Source organism: Crocodylus siamensis, chromosome 7 (assembly GCF_052110815.1).
Source record: "Crocodylus siamensis isolate JL-2025a chromosome 7, ASM5211081v1, whole genome shotgun sequence".
NCBI lineage: Eukaryota > Metazoa > Chordata > Crocodylia > Crocodylidae > Crocodylus > Crocodylus siamensis.
Genome location: NC_143401.1, coordinates 8,025,824 through 8,040,835, shown reverse-complemented (window position 1 = coordinate 8,040,835; position 15,012 = coordinate 8,025,824). Strand labels below are relative to the sequence as shown.

Below are 15,012 nucleotides of genomic sequence, written 5' to 3'. Positions count from 1 at the left end.
AAAGGCCAAGGTTTTCCTTGGTTTTGGGTGCCGAACTTGAGGTGCATTCAAGGGTCTTGACTTTCAGAAAGTCATTGCAAAATGAACTTTGCGAAAGCATCTCTGTCCAGACACCTGGAAAAAAACCTGAGGTACCTCAGATGACTTGTTGTTTAGAATAATCTTGGTCTCAGATTGTAATAGGAACCCATTTTCTCCTCTCACAATCCTGTTAGCAGTGGAGAAATGGCTATAGGAGCTTTGCAAATATATGGAGAAAAGAATCACCTCCTCTAAATAAAGAGAAACTAATAATAAATTGAACTTCATGTTCAATGTTAATGGCACTTATGAGTACATTTACAATGAAATTACTGTTAATTATTCATTCCAGCTAATGTTCAGTTACAGCTGATGGCCTCAGGAATTACAGCACAGCCTGAATCACTGAAGAACACACCATATTACTGCAATAAAGTAGGATCATATTTTGCCATTTAGCCTTATTGTTTAATCAATGCTTCATGTTTTTCCCTCTGCAAGGGGTGGTTATATTTTGTTAGTGTGTTTTCATAGGGCTCCTTTGATAGATTCCTCAGTCCACTGGTTTACCACTGGCCTCAAGCTGTAAAACCTTTACTAACCTGAGTAGGCCTTGCTGAGATGACTAGTCCCATTGATTGCAAGAAGAAGGACATGCGGGAAGCAGCTTAACTTGCCCTTCCTCCTGCAGCACCCTTGTGTTGAATAAGTATGTTACTTGGCAAGTAGACCATTGATGGCAAGGTGCCATTCAATATGAGAGTGAGGGAATGTGGCCCTGCACGCACTTGACATATGAATGAAAGTGGTAGCTAATGGGTTCCTACGGCAGAACCCATTGTACTGGAGAATGGGTTCCTAGTATAATCTGAGCCCATGATTTTTCTAAACAACATGACCGTATAAACCATGTGCGTGTGGGTAGGGGAGTGTGGCCAAGCAGCACGCTGGGAGGTGGGACGGGTTCATTTCCCCCATGCACTGCTCTGTACTCTTCAGCCGACTCAGGCTCCCCTGAGCCTCTTTTCTGTCCCCCCGCACCCCTTTGGGCTGTCTTCTTAGGGACAATAAGGTCTTCTTTGAAGGACACTCTCTCTCATTCTGTATACATCCCACACCTAGGGATGGCTCAGGGGTTGGTTGGTGCATTAAGTGGATCTGTTTCCATAAAGAAGAATGGGCAGACATCTCTTTCCTCCTGGTTGAGAGGAGAGAGATACTGATCCCAGACTGGACTTTAGTCAGGGCTGTCACCTAGAAAAGGGAGAGACATGACCCAAACCAGTCTCTCCAGTACTCCCTGTAAGGGTCCTAATTCCTGGGCTTCAGAGTCCATCCTTATGTGGCCCAATATTTATTTGTACAATAGTCAATATTCGTACAAAATTGTTGGGTGTTAGTGAGAAAGCAGAAGCAAATATGGAGCTAGCAGAGGACACGGACAGTTGGCAACCAAATCTTAAAGAAAAATTGACAAAAAACACTATAGTTGCACTACCCAGAAGCTGAAGTGTGAGGCACAGACTATATCTTTATATATGTTTGTACAGCTGATTGCAGGGCTTCAGACAGGGGCTCTGGAGCCTTGTTATATGGTAATTTTGGGAGGCTCCTGGAGCTCTTAACACCTGGATTGTCAGCACATTACCACCTGAAACTAGTTGTAACCATTCATTAGGCAGCTTAAAGTTATGTTATTCCAGGGCAGGATTATCTCTGATCTCTGTTACACACTTTGTGTTACATTAAGGTGCAGCCACTCTAGGCTACACCTGTGTGAACACCCCACCCTCCCCTCCTCCCCCGCTGGCCCAGATCAGGCCCTCTGCCCCCCTTGCCCTCCCAACCCTCCAGACCCCAGGTCACTGCCCCCTCCCCACCCCCCACTTATTTGGGGAGCCCTGCAGTGGTGGGGGCTGGCAGGTTAACCCTTCCCTGCCTGTTCCCCTGGGACAGACAGTGGGGGCAGCCACAAGCAAAGGGTGGTGGGGAAAGCGGGGGAGCCAGGGGCAGAGGGGAAGCCTGTTATGGGAGGGGAGGGGGATTCTTACCTTTTAGTCCTCCAGGCCCCTGCTATCTGAGCATGGGACTGCTCCAAATTCGAGCTAGCGCTAACACCCATCAACATGCGTGTGGCTCACGGCATAAGGCATTAAAAGAACACATACCCAGACACACGGCAGCCCATGTAGCGGCCTGAGGGTAAATTCTCGGCTGGTTTGCTGAAGTTGAAGTTTTATAACCCTGCATGAGCAGCCCCTTCAAATTCAACTCCGTCCTCCACCAATGGTATCGCACATCACCCAACAGAGCCCTTTCTCCCCTGTTCATAACCTGATCTCTTACCTGATGCCAGTGAAGCTATTCCATGGCAGGAGGGAGAGAGTCCACTCTGCTCGTGTTGAGGGTATTACTGGTGATGACCTGGTGAGGTTTCCACCTGCTGGGTGTGCTGGCCTTTTGCCAATAAGCTCAGCAGCTCTTTTTAGAGACTTCTTTCTTCCTCCTAAAGCCTAGCGTCATAGAAAAAACGAATCTGACATTATCACTGAGCATTATGGCTCCTATCCAGCTCTGAGTGAACTCCACGGGAGGTTTGCCATTGAACGCATTGGCAGAAGGATTCAGGCTTCCATGGGTAGCGAGATGCTACACAAGGCATGTTGGCAAAGCGATGACACTTTGCCCTTTTGAAGCACACATGCCAGGGTCCAATCCAACTCTGGCAGGTTGGTGTTACCTTCATTTTGCAGACAAACTACAGGAAGGAAGGAGGAACTGAACCAGTATCTTGTAACATGGCTACTGTAGTTCTCAGTTGGATGTACGGGTGGGTTTCTGGACAGCCCTAAGGCTATTATGGGTGGTGGTAGGGGCACAGTTCGATGGCTGTGTAGCACAGACAGAACCAAGTACCCCACAAATAATACTGCTTTATAGGAGTAAAGTCACTGATAAAAGGAAATTGGTTCCCACTCCTCCAGCTTTTCCTCCAGCCACTCCTAGCTGCCTAGGCTAATGAAAGGCATGTGGCTATAGAGATGCTGCTTTGATAAGGCCTTCCTTCTGGTTTCCAGTGTGTTTTTTCCATGCAATTTCCTTTTTAATAATATCTAGAAAATTGTGGTCTGGAATTAGTACAAAGCAGGCTACTCCCAAGTCATATCCAGGAGACAAGGAATTGCCAGACCAGGTGGGACCTGAGGTCCATCCTGCCTCTCACAGTCCCCAGGACCAGGTGCTTCACTGGAAGATGCAGAAAAGATGTGTTTCCAAGGATGATGTAGCTCTTCCTGAGAAAATGGGATTGATACCACTTACCTCAGCAAGCAAGCTTCAGTGAAGCACAAATGGCTTATCCGAGGTGCGCCCAAAGTACTTGTGCTAAAATCCTGTTTTCAGACATGGGGTTTTATTGATTTAAAGTTGAAACATAAAAAGAAGACGTGCTCCACTTCTTTAAATAGATGCTTTTATTAGTGGTGAGGATCAATTGGCAATGGACACATATGGGGCCAGACCAGCAGTGAGCATAACTTAGGATTGGTCCATTGACTTCAGTGCAGTTATGCTGATTTACACCAGCTGAAGACTTGACCCTTCTAGAATACATGTTGGCTTTATATATATCTTACATATATATAAGAATACATACTGGCTTTATATATATCTTACATCCACAGCAGCTAGGTTTGCAACCACCATCAGTGCAACGTATTCTACATTAGCCCCGAGACAGAATGAGAGTATCGTTCAACCCCCTATGTACAGACCATCCCCGAAATGCAGCAGTTTTCTAGGTGGAAAACAGAAGCTGTCATGAGCCGGTGATTTTAACTCTGCTTTCCTTTGAGAAGGAGAAAGAGAAGAGTCTGAGCAGTTAGGTAGCAAATCACAGTTACTGGAGTGGCTATCCAGTGTATATTGTCACTAGGCAATTACTCTGAAAGATGCTACCGAAAGGGATTACCTTTACCAGAAAGGACTGGGTGGAGGATCCCATAGCAGAAGGTTGGACTAAATGTTTGTGGCTGATTTTTAAAGGGCAAGTCCCTTTCACAGATGACAGGAGAAGGGGTTCTCCATCACCAAGCCCCCATGTCGCCAGGCACTGCAGTCTATCAGGAATTCCCCCCCCTGCAGCTGGCAAAACATGGCATTATTTCCCTCTTCCCACTGGGCTCAGAGAGAAAATACCTCTGTGGCATGAACCTCCCCCCACTTCAGGAGCACTCCTGGGCTAGGTCAGGTTTCTCCAGCTTCATCCCACCATTTTCCATTGCACCTTTGAGATACGTAAGAGATGTGCCCACCCTAGCTGGAAAACCTGCCTTGTTCCTGCTGCCTTCTCAGACGCTTTCCCTTTGCCTGTTGATGGAGGCTTTTAGTGAGGACGGGCAGATGACACAGCAGGGCACAATCCTGTTGGAAAGCTCAGTGGAAGAACTGCCCAGCTGCACCATACCAGGGATTCAACTAGTCTGTTATCCTGTCAAAAAAGCAGCTTGCACCGAGTGATTTACAGGACGGTGCAAAGAGCCATGTCATTGCCTAGCTCTAAACCCCATAGCTCTGGCCTCCGGTGCTCTCCCGGCTGGGTCTACCACATACCACCCCCTTAACTTCTGCTCTTGATTTCTCCCAGGCCCACACGATGTGTGGGGAGCACCCAGCGTTGCTTACACCCAGGCACGCAAGAAGAGCAGCTGCTGTTCCTTGGGTTGATTGCAGAGCCAAGTCTGAGCTTAATCAGGGCTTCTTGACTCTGCTGCCCAAGCTAATGAAAACTAAAGTCACCACCAGAAAGGAGGCACTGGTTTCCACTGAGGACCATGAAGAGCACGCCTCCCATCAGCTGTCCATCCCTGTGTGAATCCCAGACCTCCTTTAGGGAACAGCCTCTGTTCCCTTCTGGGAGGTGGCAGGGATTGGAGCACTGGGTAGCTTGTAATCAGCCCCATGGAAAATCTGCCTGCCCGCCTCGAGACTGCTTTGCTCGCCCTGGGCACAGCAAGAGTCCTTGTCAAGAAGTCTCTCATCCCTCCTGCTGCCTTTTCTCTTAGACAGCTTCTCCCTGCACCTTTTCCCCACAAGGTAGCAGGCCTCCATGAGGCTGAGCAGGATGCACACGCAGGCTGTGATCACCATGAAGAAGGTGAAGATATTCTTCTCGGTGGGTCTGGAGATGTAGCAGTCCACGATGTTGGGGCAGGGGGGGATCTCACACCTCACCACGCTGGGCAGGGTATAGTTCTTGTAGAATCGGTGGAAGATGTAGAGGAACACCACATCCACGGCGGCCTTGAAGATGAGGCTGAACAGGTAGGTCCACCACAGGCCTCCCCGCTTCTTGCCGGGGTTAAGATAGAACCGCCGTTTGCCCTGCCCCTCTGCCTGCCGGCACTTCTGGTCCTGGGCTTCTCGATAGGCCACGTGCATGATGACCAGTAGGGACGGGCAGGTGACCAGGATGAGCTGCAGGGCCCAGAGGCGGATGTGGGAGACAGGGAAGTAGTGGTCGAAGCAGACATTTGTGCAGCCCGGCTGGCGCGTGTTGCAGTCAAAGTCCTTGTGGTCATCGCTCCACACCCGCTCGGCTGCCACTACGTAGACCATCACCCGGAAGATGAAGACCAGGGAGAGCCAGATGCGGCCAAAGACGGTGGAGTACTTGTTCACCCCACTCAGAAGCCCTTCAAATACGGCCCAGTTCATGGTCCCTGGCTCTTGTTACCTGGGCCTGGAAAAACAAAAAAGGAAGAGTGAGGTGCAACAAACACAGAGCCCCACTGGCTGAGCCCCAATCCAGTAGTCCATGTTCTTGCTTTAATCACTTGCTTCCCTCCCATAAAGGGAAATAGGACTCTGGAGTTCGGGCTCCCGTCCCACCCCTCTTGCTCCAGCCCTTCACCCAAGCTCTCCTCCCAGAGCTGTGACTACAACCTAAAAGATTCCCATCCTCTCCGGTTCTAACCACTGGACCCTACTCCCTTCATTACTGGGAAGACTACCCAAGCAGTGCCAACTCCCTGGCCCCCTTTTCCATTTCTCCAGCTCCTAAAATGCACTCCCTCTTGCTGCTAAAATTGGTCCCCAGTGTGTAGGCCACATCCCAGATAGGCAGAGCGTGCTTGAGACACTATTAGCCATAGCTGTGGTCCAGAACAGGAGTCTTCCCGAAGACAGGGTAAGCCTGGGAAGCATATCAGACAGGCCAGCATTGCTTATTTTAACAAAGAGGCTCAATTCTGCCTCCAGCAAAGACTAGAGAGCCCAAGTCCTCAAAGCAGGGCTCATGGTTAGGGCGATTCAAACAGTGGGCCTTGAACTGGCTCTCAGCTCCAGGCTAGGCTTTCCCTTGGGAGCTTGCTGTGTTTAGGATGTCCAGTAAAAGTTTGCTGGCACTTAATGGGTCAGAGGAACCTTTCCTACAGTCTTTTAAGCTGCTGTGAGCAAGTCTGGGAAGGTACGAATAGCAGGCATACTTATGTGAAGTATGCACTTCAGGTACTCAGTATGAATCTCTCTCTCGCGCGTGCACACACACACTTCTGAGTTGGGAAAGCAAGTTGAGGAGGTCAAATTTAGCTCATGAACTGAGGCAGGGACTCCTGGTGCTCCCCTCAGAGAGCATCTTCCCTTAAGGGCCTCTTTTTGACATGCACAGACAGGGTGAGTTAGGAAAGGAGGCTCGTTCTCATGAGTCCCAAGGTCCGGGCAGGCAGTTCTGCTGTCACTGAGCTAAGGAACAAGGTTTCCCCAATTCACCACAGTTCCTGCCGAGGATGAATGATGCATGCCACAACTTCCCTTGCTGGGAAGCTGGAGTGACTTCCGCAGGGACTTTGACTCCCTCCCAGGTGTGGCAAGGAGGTCGGGGGTGTGGCTGTCTGGACCAGAGCACAAGGACGTGGGCATAACGAGCTGGGTGAGATTCTGGCCACAACCCTTTGTACCGGGTTCAAAGGAAACCTGCAGTCAGAGGGCATACAGATGGCGAGGGGCATTCACACCAAAAGCTTCGTGGCACTGCTGCCAACCAGCTGAGAGCCCCAACTGTACAGCAAGACCCCACTAGGTTGGACACCACACGCACGTCCTGACAGGTCTTCAGGCTGGAGTCCCACCACCTCGTAGAGGAAGGGCCAGTGCAGAAGGCTTAACATCTGCATTAACCTGACCACAGAGGTACCTGGCCCAGTGCTGGAACGGGTGTAAATCAGTATGGATCCAGTGGAGTCAGCAGAGCTGGGCTGATTTAAGACAGCAGCAGAATTGGATTACAGTACTCTGGAGATGGGAATCCCAAGTGCTCCCTGGTTCAGATATCTCGAGGCTTCCTCCCGTTGTTAATTTTCCTACGTTCCTCTCTCCCGCCACTCCCCTCGTTAGCAAGGTATTTGTTATTCATCTGCCTTGTGTTGCCAGGCACGGCCTAGGAAGACAGCCAAGACAAGAAGCTCAGGGATGAATCAGTGCGTCGGTGGTGCTGAGGCCCATTCCCTTCACTGGCATCTGACCTCTGCCCCATGAATCGGGATATCTCCCATACCACGGTCCCTCTGCCCCCACAGCCTGGGCAGGGTTGGAGAAACTCCAGATGCTGCAAGGCAGGGCTCATTTCTCAGGCCCGACAAGCCAGAAGGAGAGAGATATTCATAGATTCATAGATGTTAGGGGCTGGAAGGGAGAGACGTTTGCACGTGAGGCACCAGACCGCACATCATGGCCCGGAAGCCAAATGGGAGAGCTGGAGCGTGAATACAGCTGGCTGCTGTGCCCCACCCAAGATGGGCATGTGGCCTGTTTAGAGCCAGGAGAGTGGGGCTGGGAGACCTGGCGGCATCCCCAGTGAGAGCTCAAATCCTGAAGCTGAGGGGAAGCAGCACTCAGTTATATATCGAGTGGCTAGACATGGCAGTCTGGAGGCCTGGGTTCTAATCCAGCTTTCATCCAGACTCACTCTGGGTCTTGGACAAGTCACTGGACTGCCGTGCCTCAGTTTCCCCATCAGTAAAATGGGCATAGTGCCCTCCTTCATCAGGTCCACATGTCGGAGGTGCTGTGCAAATACAAACTCATCAGTAATCTGTTACTGTGCCGTTTGCACACGTGCACGCGCACCCTGGACCTTGACAGACACCTTCAACATCCACATGGTGCAAACCAGTGTGCGCTGCCATGCACGGACACATGAGTATGCCCTGCACACACTCAGCTGGAGTGATTTTGCTCTCATTCAAGTGTCGATCTAGAGTGCTTCTGTCTGACTACCTAGAGAGGCAGACGCGGTCACCACACCATACCCCCTGCCACCTCTTACTTTATTTCCTTGCACACTTCTGGTGCCAGCCTGAGAAGCTTTGCTCTCTCACTGATGCACCATGGGGTCAGTCTGAAGCTAAAGCTCCCTTTCTCTCCATGTGCCTGACCCAAAGGCCCCATCCCCAGAGATCAGACATCAGCCCAGGCACATAAGGCATTTTCAAACTCAGTAGACCACGACGATTCCCCTCTCCATCTCCAAGGAAGCTCGTCTTCCTTCTGACAACCTTCCTTACCTACTGGGGTCACCTCTGCAGAGCTCCGTCCATCCGTAAGGGGCTTCTCGGTATTGGCTTTCTCTTTCTGCAGCAGAAAACTTGTTTGCCGGAGTGAGAGGCAGACAAGGAAGCATGATTCACACTTGCACGCTCATGAGCTAGGAGGAGTTTCCAGTGGAAACCCCTCTTGGGGAGGGACGAAAGCTTCAGGTTGGTTTTCAAGCTGCTCATTGGCTTCCAGCTTGTAGGTGTCCTAGAAGCATCCCAATGGCCTGCCTTGAGGTTAGCTGCATGTGTGGGGCATATTGGTATCAACAGGCTTGGTCCCAGCTGGTATCAGCGATGCAAACAATGCAAGACATGGGGCTAGTCATGGCATGTGCCATACCCACCTCCTGCCAGCCCTAAAGAGGGCTCCACCGCTGCCAGAGCTTGCTGCCATGCCTCTGTTACAGGTCCCATTTCCATGACTGGCTGCTAAGGATGGTCTGAGCCTGCCATTTCACCCCAGAGCTCAGCAACTGCACCCACTGGCCAACACCTATTCATCCCGGATGATGCAGCCTGCTGCACAGCAAGGTTTGTTCAGATCTTGCTCAGGTGCCTTGGGGCTCCGGTGCCTGCAGAAGAAGGTGGCATAGGGAGAGCACATGGTTCTTCTGGCCTTTATCAGGACCTACAACCAGTGGGGAAGGAAGCCCTCCAGTGCCAGAGAAGTCTGTCAGTGTAAAGCTGACAAACACTGTCCCCAGGGCCATGCCAGGCTGGTGGCCAGGAGGCAGAGGCCATCCTACTCTACACTGCATGACCTGTAAGGCAGCCAATGGCTTTACTATCACACATTAGGGTCAAACTGAGCCCTCTTTACCCCAGTTCCACTTTCACTCTCCAGCCCCGCAGAACAACCTTCCTGCAGGTTACAAGAGGTAGCCCAGGCTCCAATCCCTCACGTTATCTTTCTGTGGATCAGCACAGCCATGAACAGAGAACACAGGGAATCAATACCTATCACCAGGCACCAGGACCCTTCCCCTGCTGCTTCCAATATGGCATGTGGGGGTTCGGGGATCCCCAGGAATGGGGTGGGGGGAGGTTAGATGCACCAAGTGCAGAGGAGAGAGATCAAACCAGCTCACCAGTGTCACATGGAGGGAAGTGGACACCTCACTCCCCTCGCGACCACCTGGCATTCATCTGCTTCCTGGTGCTCTGCATTTTCTCCCTCGCAGAGAAATATAACCAGGCTGGGAAAGCAAGGGGCTGACTCAAGGAAGGAGCAGCTGGACTTGAACCTGAGGGCTGCTCCGGTGCTGGACGCTAGGTGGCACCCCCGGACAGCACAGATGTGGCACTGGGCACTGCTGTGTAGCCAGTCGCACGTATCAGATCTGTTCTTGGTTCTCCGTTTGAGCCGACTATCCCAGGGGAAGGGAAGGGGGGAGGCTTTTAAGAGCCTTTTCTGCATTCCCCTTCCCCTTCTGCCTCACCAGTGCAGGAGGTTCCCCCCCCACGGCGTTTCTAAAGCAAGAGATGCTCCCGGATCTCCCAATTCTTGTTCTACAAGTCGGCACACCTTTCCCTTGCTAGCACAGCCCGCAGGCTCTCTCTGCTCTCTGGGCTGCTCTTTACTGCGATACCGAGAGCGCTCTGCCATCCTTATATAAGCTCCATCATGCTGCTCGGGCTCCCCAAACACTCGCAGGTCTAGCAACGATGGGCTAGATTTTTCCCAAGAAGCTCAGACGCTTTTGGGGTCCCTGCCCATGTGGGCCACAGCCGTGTTAAGTGCCTTTAAAAGCTGGGTCTTTATTGAGGAGTCTAAAAGGGAGATGCAGGGGTGGGGGGGATGTGTCTGGGGGGACATCCTGACCCTAAGCACTTTTGACAATCTGCTCCATCCAGCTGTGACTCATCTCTTCCAGCCCCAAAATGCAGCAGCTTCTGGGGTGAAATGTGTTGGCTGTTTAACAGGGACATGCTCCAGGATCACACAGATGTGCGGGGAGTAAACATGGAGCAATAAACTCACGTGGCAGATCGGATGTTTTTTTTCAGGAACAGGGACCATTCCCCCAACTAATTTGCATTTTTGACCTAAATCACCTGGAACAAAAGCTAGACCGGATGCATGGGGAACCTGTTGCCCAAGCCTCCTGAATTCGGACAAACATAAACCTGCATTTGATTCCCCGTTCCACGGTCGCATATCTGGGGGCACTGAACTGTCAGAGGGGGAGATCATTGCAGGTCTCTACTTGGCATCCTTAAGCCCCGCTTAATACATTCAGTTTACATCCTGGAGCACCGAGGCAGACCTGATGGGGAGAGACAGAAGAAAAGAATAACACCAAAATAAAGGAATAACACCAAAACATCATGGAAATTAATATGAATAATTCATACTTTCCCCATTATGATGTCATCCCAAAGGATGCTAAAAACCCCCTTTTCCTACAATGAGGTCAAGGGCTGTGATCCTTCCTGGGACAGCACTGACCCACTTAGACCAAACTTTTAAGACTCTGGCTCCAACAAAAATGCAACCAGTTCTGGGGTGGAGCCAGACATTGCCAAATGCACTTTGTATAACAGCGCAGGGAGAGAAGTGCTGAAGGAATTATGATGATATAGAGTAATTAAGCTGACTAATCGTCTTGATAACCAGGTGCTCTGCGTGGGGAGGGAGAGCCCAGGTAGCACTCGAGTCATTTGAGCAGCAAATACAGCTTTCATTTGCAATCCCACCGGGTTTTAGAAAATGCCGAGAAACAAATCGAAGCAGCTGTAAAGTAAATTACCATTGTTTGGTGATGGCTCTGGGGAAGAGCTCGGCAAGCAAACAAGCCCATTTGTCCTCATTACTGCCACGGGGAGCGGGGGTGCGGCTTCATCCGAGGAATCTGGAAGCCCCCGAAGGCAAAAGCAGACCAGGCTTCACGCTCAGCACTGAATCGGCAGGGGTCTCTGACCCCCCCCCCCCCGCCAACCTGAGGCTGTTTCAAGCAGCTTTATTTCAAATAGCTGGTTACATCTGCAGCTCTCCATTTAAACTACCCACTTTGCAGCCACCATGCAGAAGGCCGATCTACTTCAGCCCTATGAAAGGGGTGGGCCAGGTATTGCGGGAGCCAGGCCTGGTGTGGTTTCTCTAGCCCTGGGTTTAACCTGAGCTGTCACGTGTCAGAGGATCATAGGAAAGCAGGGCTGGAAGTGTCATCTAGTCCAGCCCTCTGCTTAAGACAGGATCATCCCTGACCTTGACGAGAGGGGAATCCTGCCTTGTCTCTCAAGTTTCTTCTATGGAAGCCCTTTTTCCAGGATCCACTGTGTTCAGCTGGGACGGGAAGTCTGCAAGGCACTGGCAGCACCCACTGAAGTCACTCTGGTTTGGTGCCAATGGGCACCAACAGGCCACCCCCATGGTCTGCCAACCTCCAGGCTTAAATAAGGCCACTGGGACCAGCAGAGGACTGCAGCCACATCTATGGAAAGCTGTAGGGCTGCTGGCCAGCTGGCCTAGTCGTCTTCACTCCAACACCGTTCTAACATGGAGCTGCTTGTGTGGCAGGCTTCAGTGCAACCCTGCGGAGGAATACAGGCCCCAGGGAAACAGACTTGCCTGAGTCACCACCATTTCCCAGACAGGCTCCTTATCCAATAGCTAAGAAAGCCAGCTTGGGAAGGCTGCAGCCACTGCACACGCCAACACTAATGCAGCCCCCTCCCAGGGACCCTTTTGCACCCTCTCGCCTTGCCTGCACCCCTGGCATGGGTAAAGCAAACCTGCCCGTGGCACGGCTGGCAGGGGGAGTGCTAAGAGGGGAGGCACAGTGGTGGTGGGGGGTCCCTGTGACTGGCCAAAGCCAGAGGGGTAACGTGCTGGCACCCCTGAATGATTTGATGTCTTGGGGGAGAAGAGGGATAGCACTCCCGGTCCAGCTAGACAAGCTGGCAAATGCTCCCACCAACCCAATGCAAACCTGGGGCAGAGAGGCCGTGACAGTACCCGCACGTGGGGCATGACTGAGGCTGGTCACAGAGGAGGGAACCAAAGAAGAAATCCCAGGATTATGCAGGCTGAGATACGGCTGCACGACACCTGCCTGCGGGGATCCTTCTCCCCGAGACAAGCCCGTGTGCTGAGAGACACTGCCTGCTGCTTTCCTTTCTTCTCCTTCTCCTTCCATCCCTCTCTGCCCGCATCTTGCCGCTGCCTGACAGCTGGGCCGGCGTCAGGGAGCTGAGCTGTCAGGGATGATGGACACTTCCTATCAGTGCACGACTCCAGGTGGAATACACCTTCCACCTCTCAGCAGATGTGTCTGACAGCCAGGTATGGGCTTCGTGGGCCAAGAAGTGCTCCCTGGGGGAGCTGGAGGATGGATGTAGGGGACTGCCGACGCCCCCTTTGAGACTCCTATCCACCCCCACCTGGAAGACGCAGGGAGCAGAAGCAGATGACCGCGCTGCTTCCCTTTCATGTCCTGCTGGCTGCGATTGTCGTAAACGAACCCGGAGCAGAGCTCAGCCCTGGGCTGTCTGTCAAACACTCTGCAGAATACCCAAATAAGACCGAGTGAGAGAAAGCAAGGCCCAGGTGCTGCTCTGCCATCCCTTCTCCCTCCTGAGCAGGAGACGGGGCTGAAAACCAACCGGCAAAAGCCAGAGCAGATGGTCCCGCGTCTGTTTGGCAGACAACAGCCCGCGGCTGCCCGCTCTGCCTTCAGAGGCGGAGGCAAGAGGATTTCAAGAGGCTGGTGGAGACCCTGGTCACAGGCCGGAGTCCCCCTGCCCCTTTCCCACGCCGCTTGTGGGTAGAGGCATCAAGGCATCGATTTCCCTGCAACGGCCGAATACTGTGGAAACTGTGCTGCTGTCACTTAGCTGGGGGGCAGCAAAGACTTGCAGTTTGGGGAGTCTTTCATCCATCTCCAGCCACTGCACCCTCTGATGCAGCCTCCTAAGACCCAAGACTCTGGGTCTTTGTTCAGGAGCCCGTTTCCGGAGGGCTGGGGAGGCGACGCATTTTGCAGCTCAGTGGCTGGAGGGTGTACTTGCCCAGCTCTCTTCCAGCTGGTGGAAAAGGCAGTGAAAGCTCTTCTTTGTCCTGACGATGCCAAGCACACCGGGCTTGATGGATTTCTCCACTTCACTGTTGATTCCAGGAAGTCCGAATGGGCGCAGTAATATTCAGCACCACAGAGCAGGGGGGTTTCGCTGTGTCCTCAGTGTCCCTGGATGGTCGCCAGTATTTTTAGTGGAGGCTCCCCTGAGTCAATGTGGTCTCCAGTCGGGGTCCCCACTAGATAGGATTTGGGGGGGAGGTGGTATCAGAGGTGAGGCATTCCCAGACCAAGGGACCATCTACGCCAGGACCTCGTCTCCAGCAGTGCCCACAGCCAGTGGTTTCAGAGAAAGCAGCAAGAACGCAGAAGCAGGCAGTTAGGAGATAACTTGCCCATGAAGCGAGTGCTCTTCTGTAAGTTCAAGGCTGGGGCAGATAGGAGGCAAAATTCCCCGTCACTTTGGTGTTTTTTGGGTACTCACCTTTGTTTGCCGTGGAAGTGCCTTTGGAGTCTCTGACCTTCCTGGGTGGACACTGGGCCTGCCAGGAAAAAACGGTCCCCTTTACAAGCTGCTTTGAGATGGAGCTCAGCCACCCCCTTTCTCTGTGACCCAGGGGGCTCAATTCCCTGCCTTTTTGGACCAGCACAAAGTGCAGTTAAAAAGGCAAGGCGACTTGAGAACGTTTTAAATTCACTTTGCACCTAAGCAAAGGACAGCATGAGGGGTCAGGCCACGGAGACTTAGGGACAGAGGCCCAGACCCCCAGCTGGTGAAAATCGGACGGAGCTAAGCTGATATACAACAGCTACCAATCTGATCCCACTGACTGCAGCACACACTGCTGGCTTATCCTGTGTTAGCAGAGGACCCGGTCTGGATGCTCATGAATTAAATAGCTACACTAGAGTGGGACCTTCATATCCATGCACTGGAGTCTGCTGTTGCTCTCTACAGGGGTGTATCTCAGCAGTGATCCTCACAGACTTCACACCTGTTGAGAAACCTGGGCTGCGCTGTTCCGCAACACTGAATCAGGCAGGACAACTGGAAATAAATGGGAGCCTCTTCATTTCTATACACACCCATGAGCCATTCCATTAATTCCCAGAACCACTCCTTTCATTGCTGCCATGAGAACCCAGAGGGAGGTGTATTAATGGCATCGCTTTATCTTCCAGTAACAAGCCCCATTAGCACATTTTCACTACAGCATGAAATATTAATAATGCTTTGCATTTATATAGCATCATCCATCCAAGAATCGCCGAGCCAGCTCCCGACAGGAGTCAAACAAGACTCCCCAATCCCCAAGGAGGCAAGAAAATACGATTATCCTCAGTTTACCAATGGGTATGCTGAGGCACTGACTGACTGAGGTACT

The 15,012-nt window shown here is 52.0% G+C and overlaps 1 protein-coding gene across 1 annotated transcript; it reads right to left on the bottom strand.

Moving 5' to 3' along the window:
* Nucleotides 1–3,540: 3,540 nt before the first annotated feature.
* Nucleotides 3,541–8,675, bottom strand: LOC149859428 (gap junction beta-5 protein-like). The gene is made up of 2 exons (XM_090057251.1): nt 8,583–8,675; nt 3,541–5,761 (listed from the first exon to the last, which is right to left on the bottom strand). The coding sequence occupies exon 2, from the start codon at nt 5,734–5,736 to the stop codon at nt 4,909–4,911; it is 828 nt and encodes a 275-aa protein (XP_089913377.1). The 5' UTR covers nt 5,737–5,761; nt 8,583–8,675; the 3' UTR covers nt 3,541–4,908.
* Nucleotides 8,676–15,012: the final 6,337 nt, after the last annotated feature.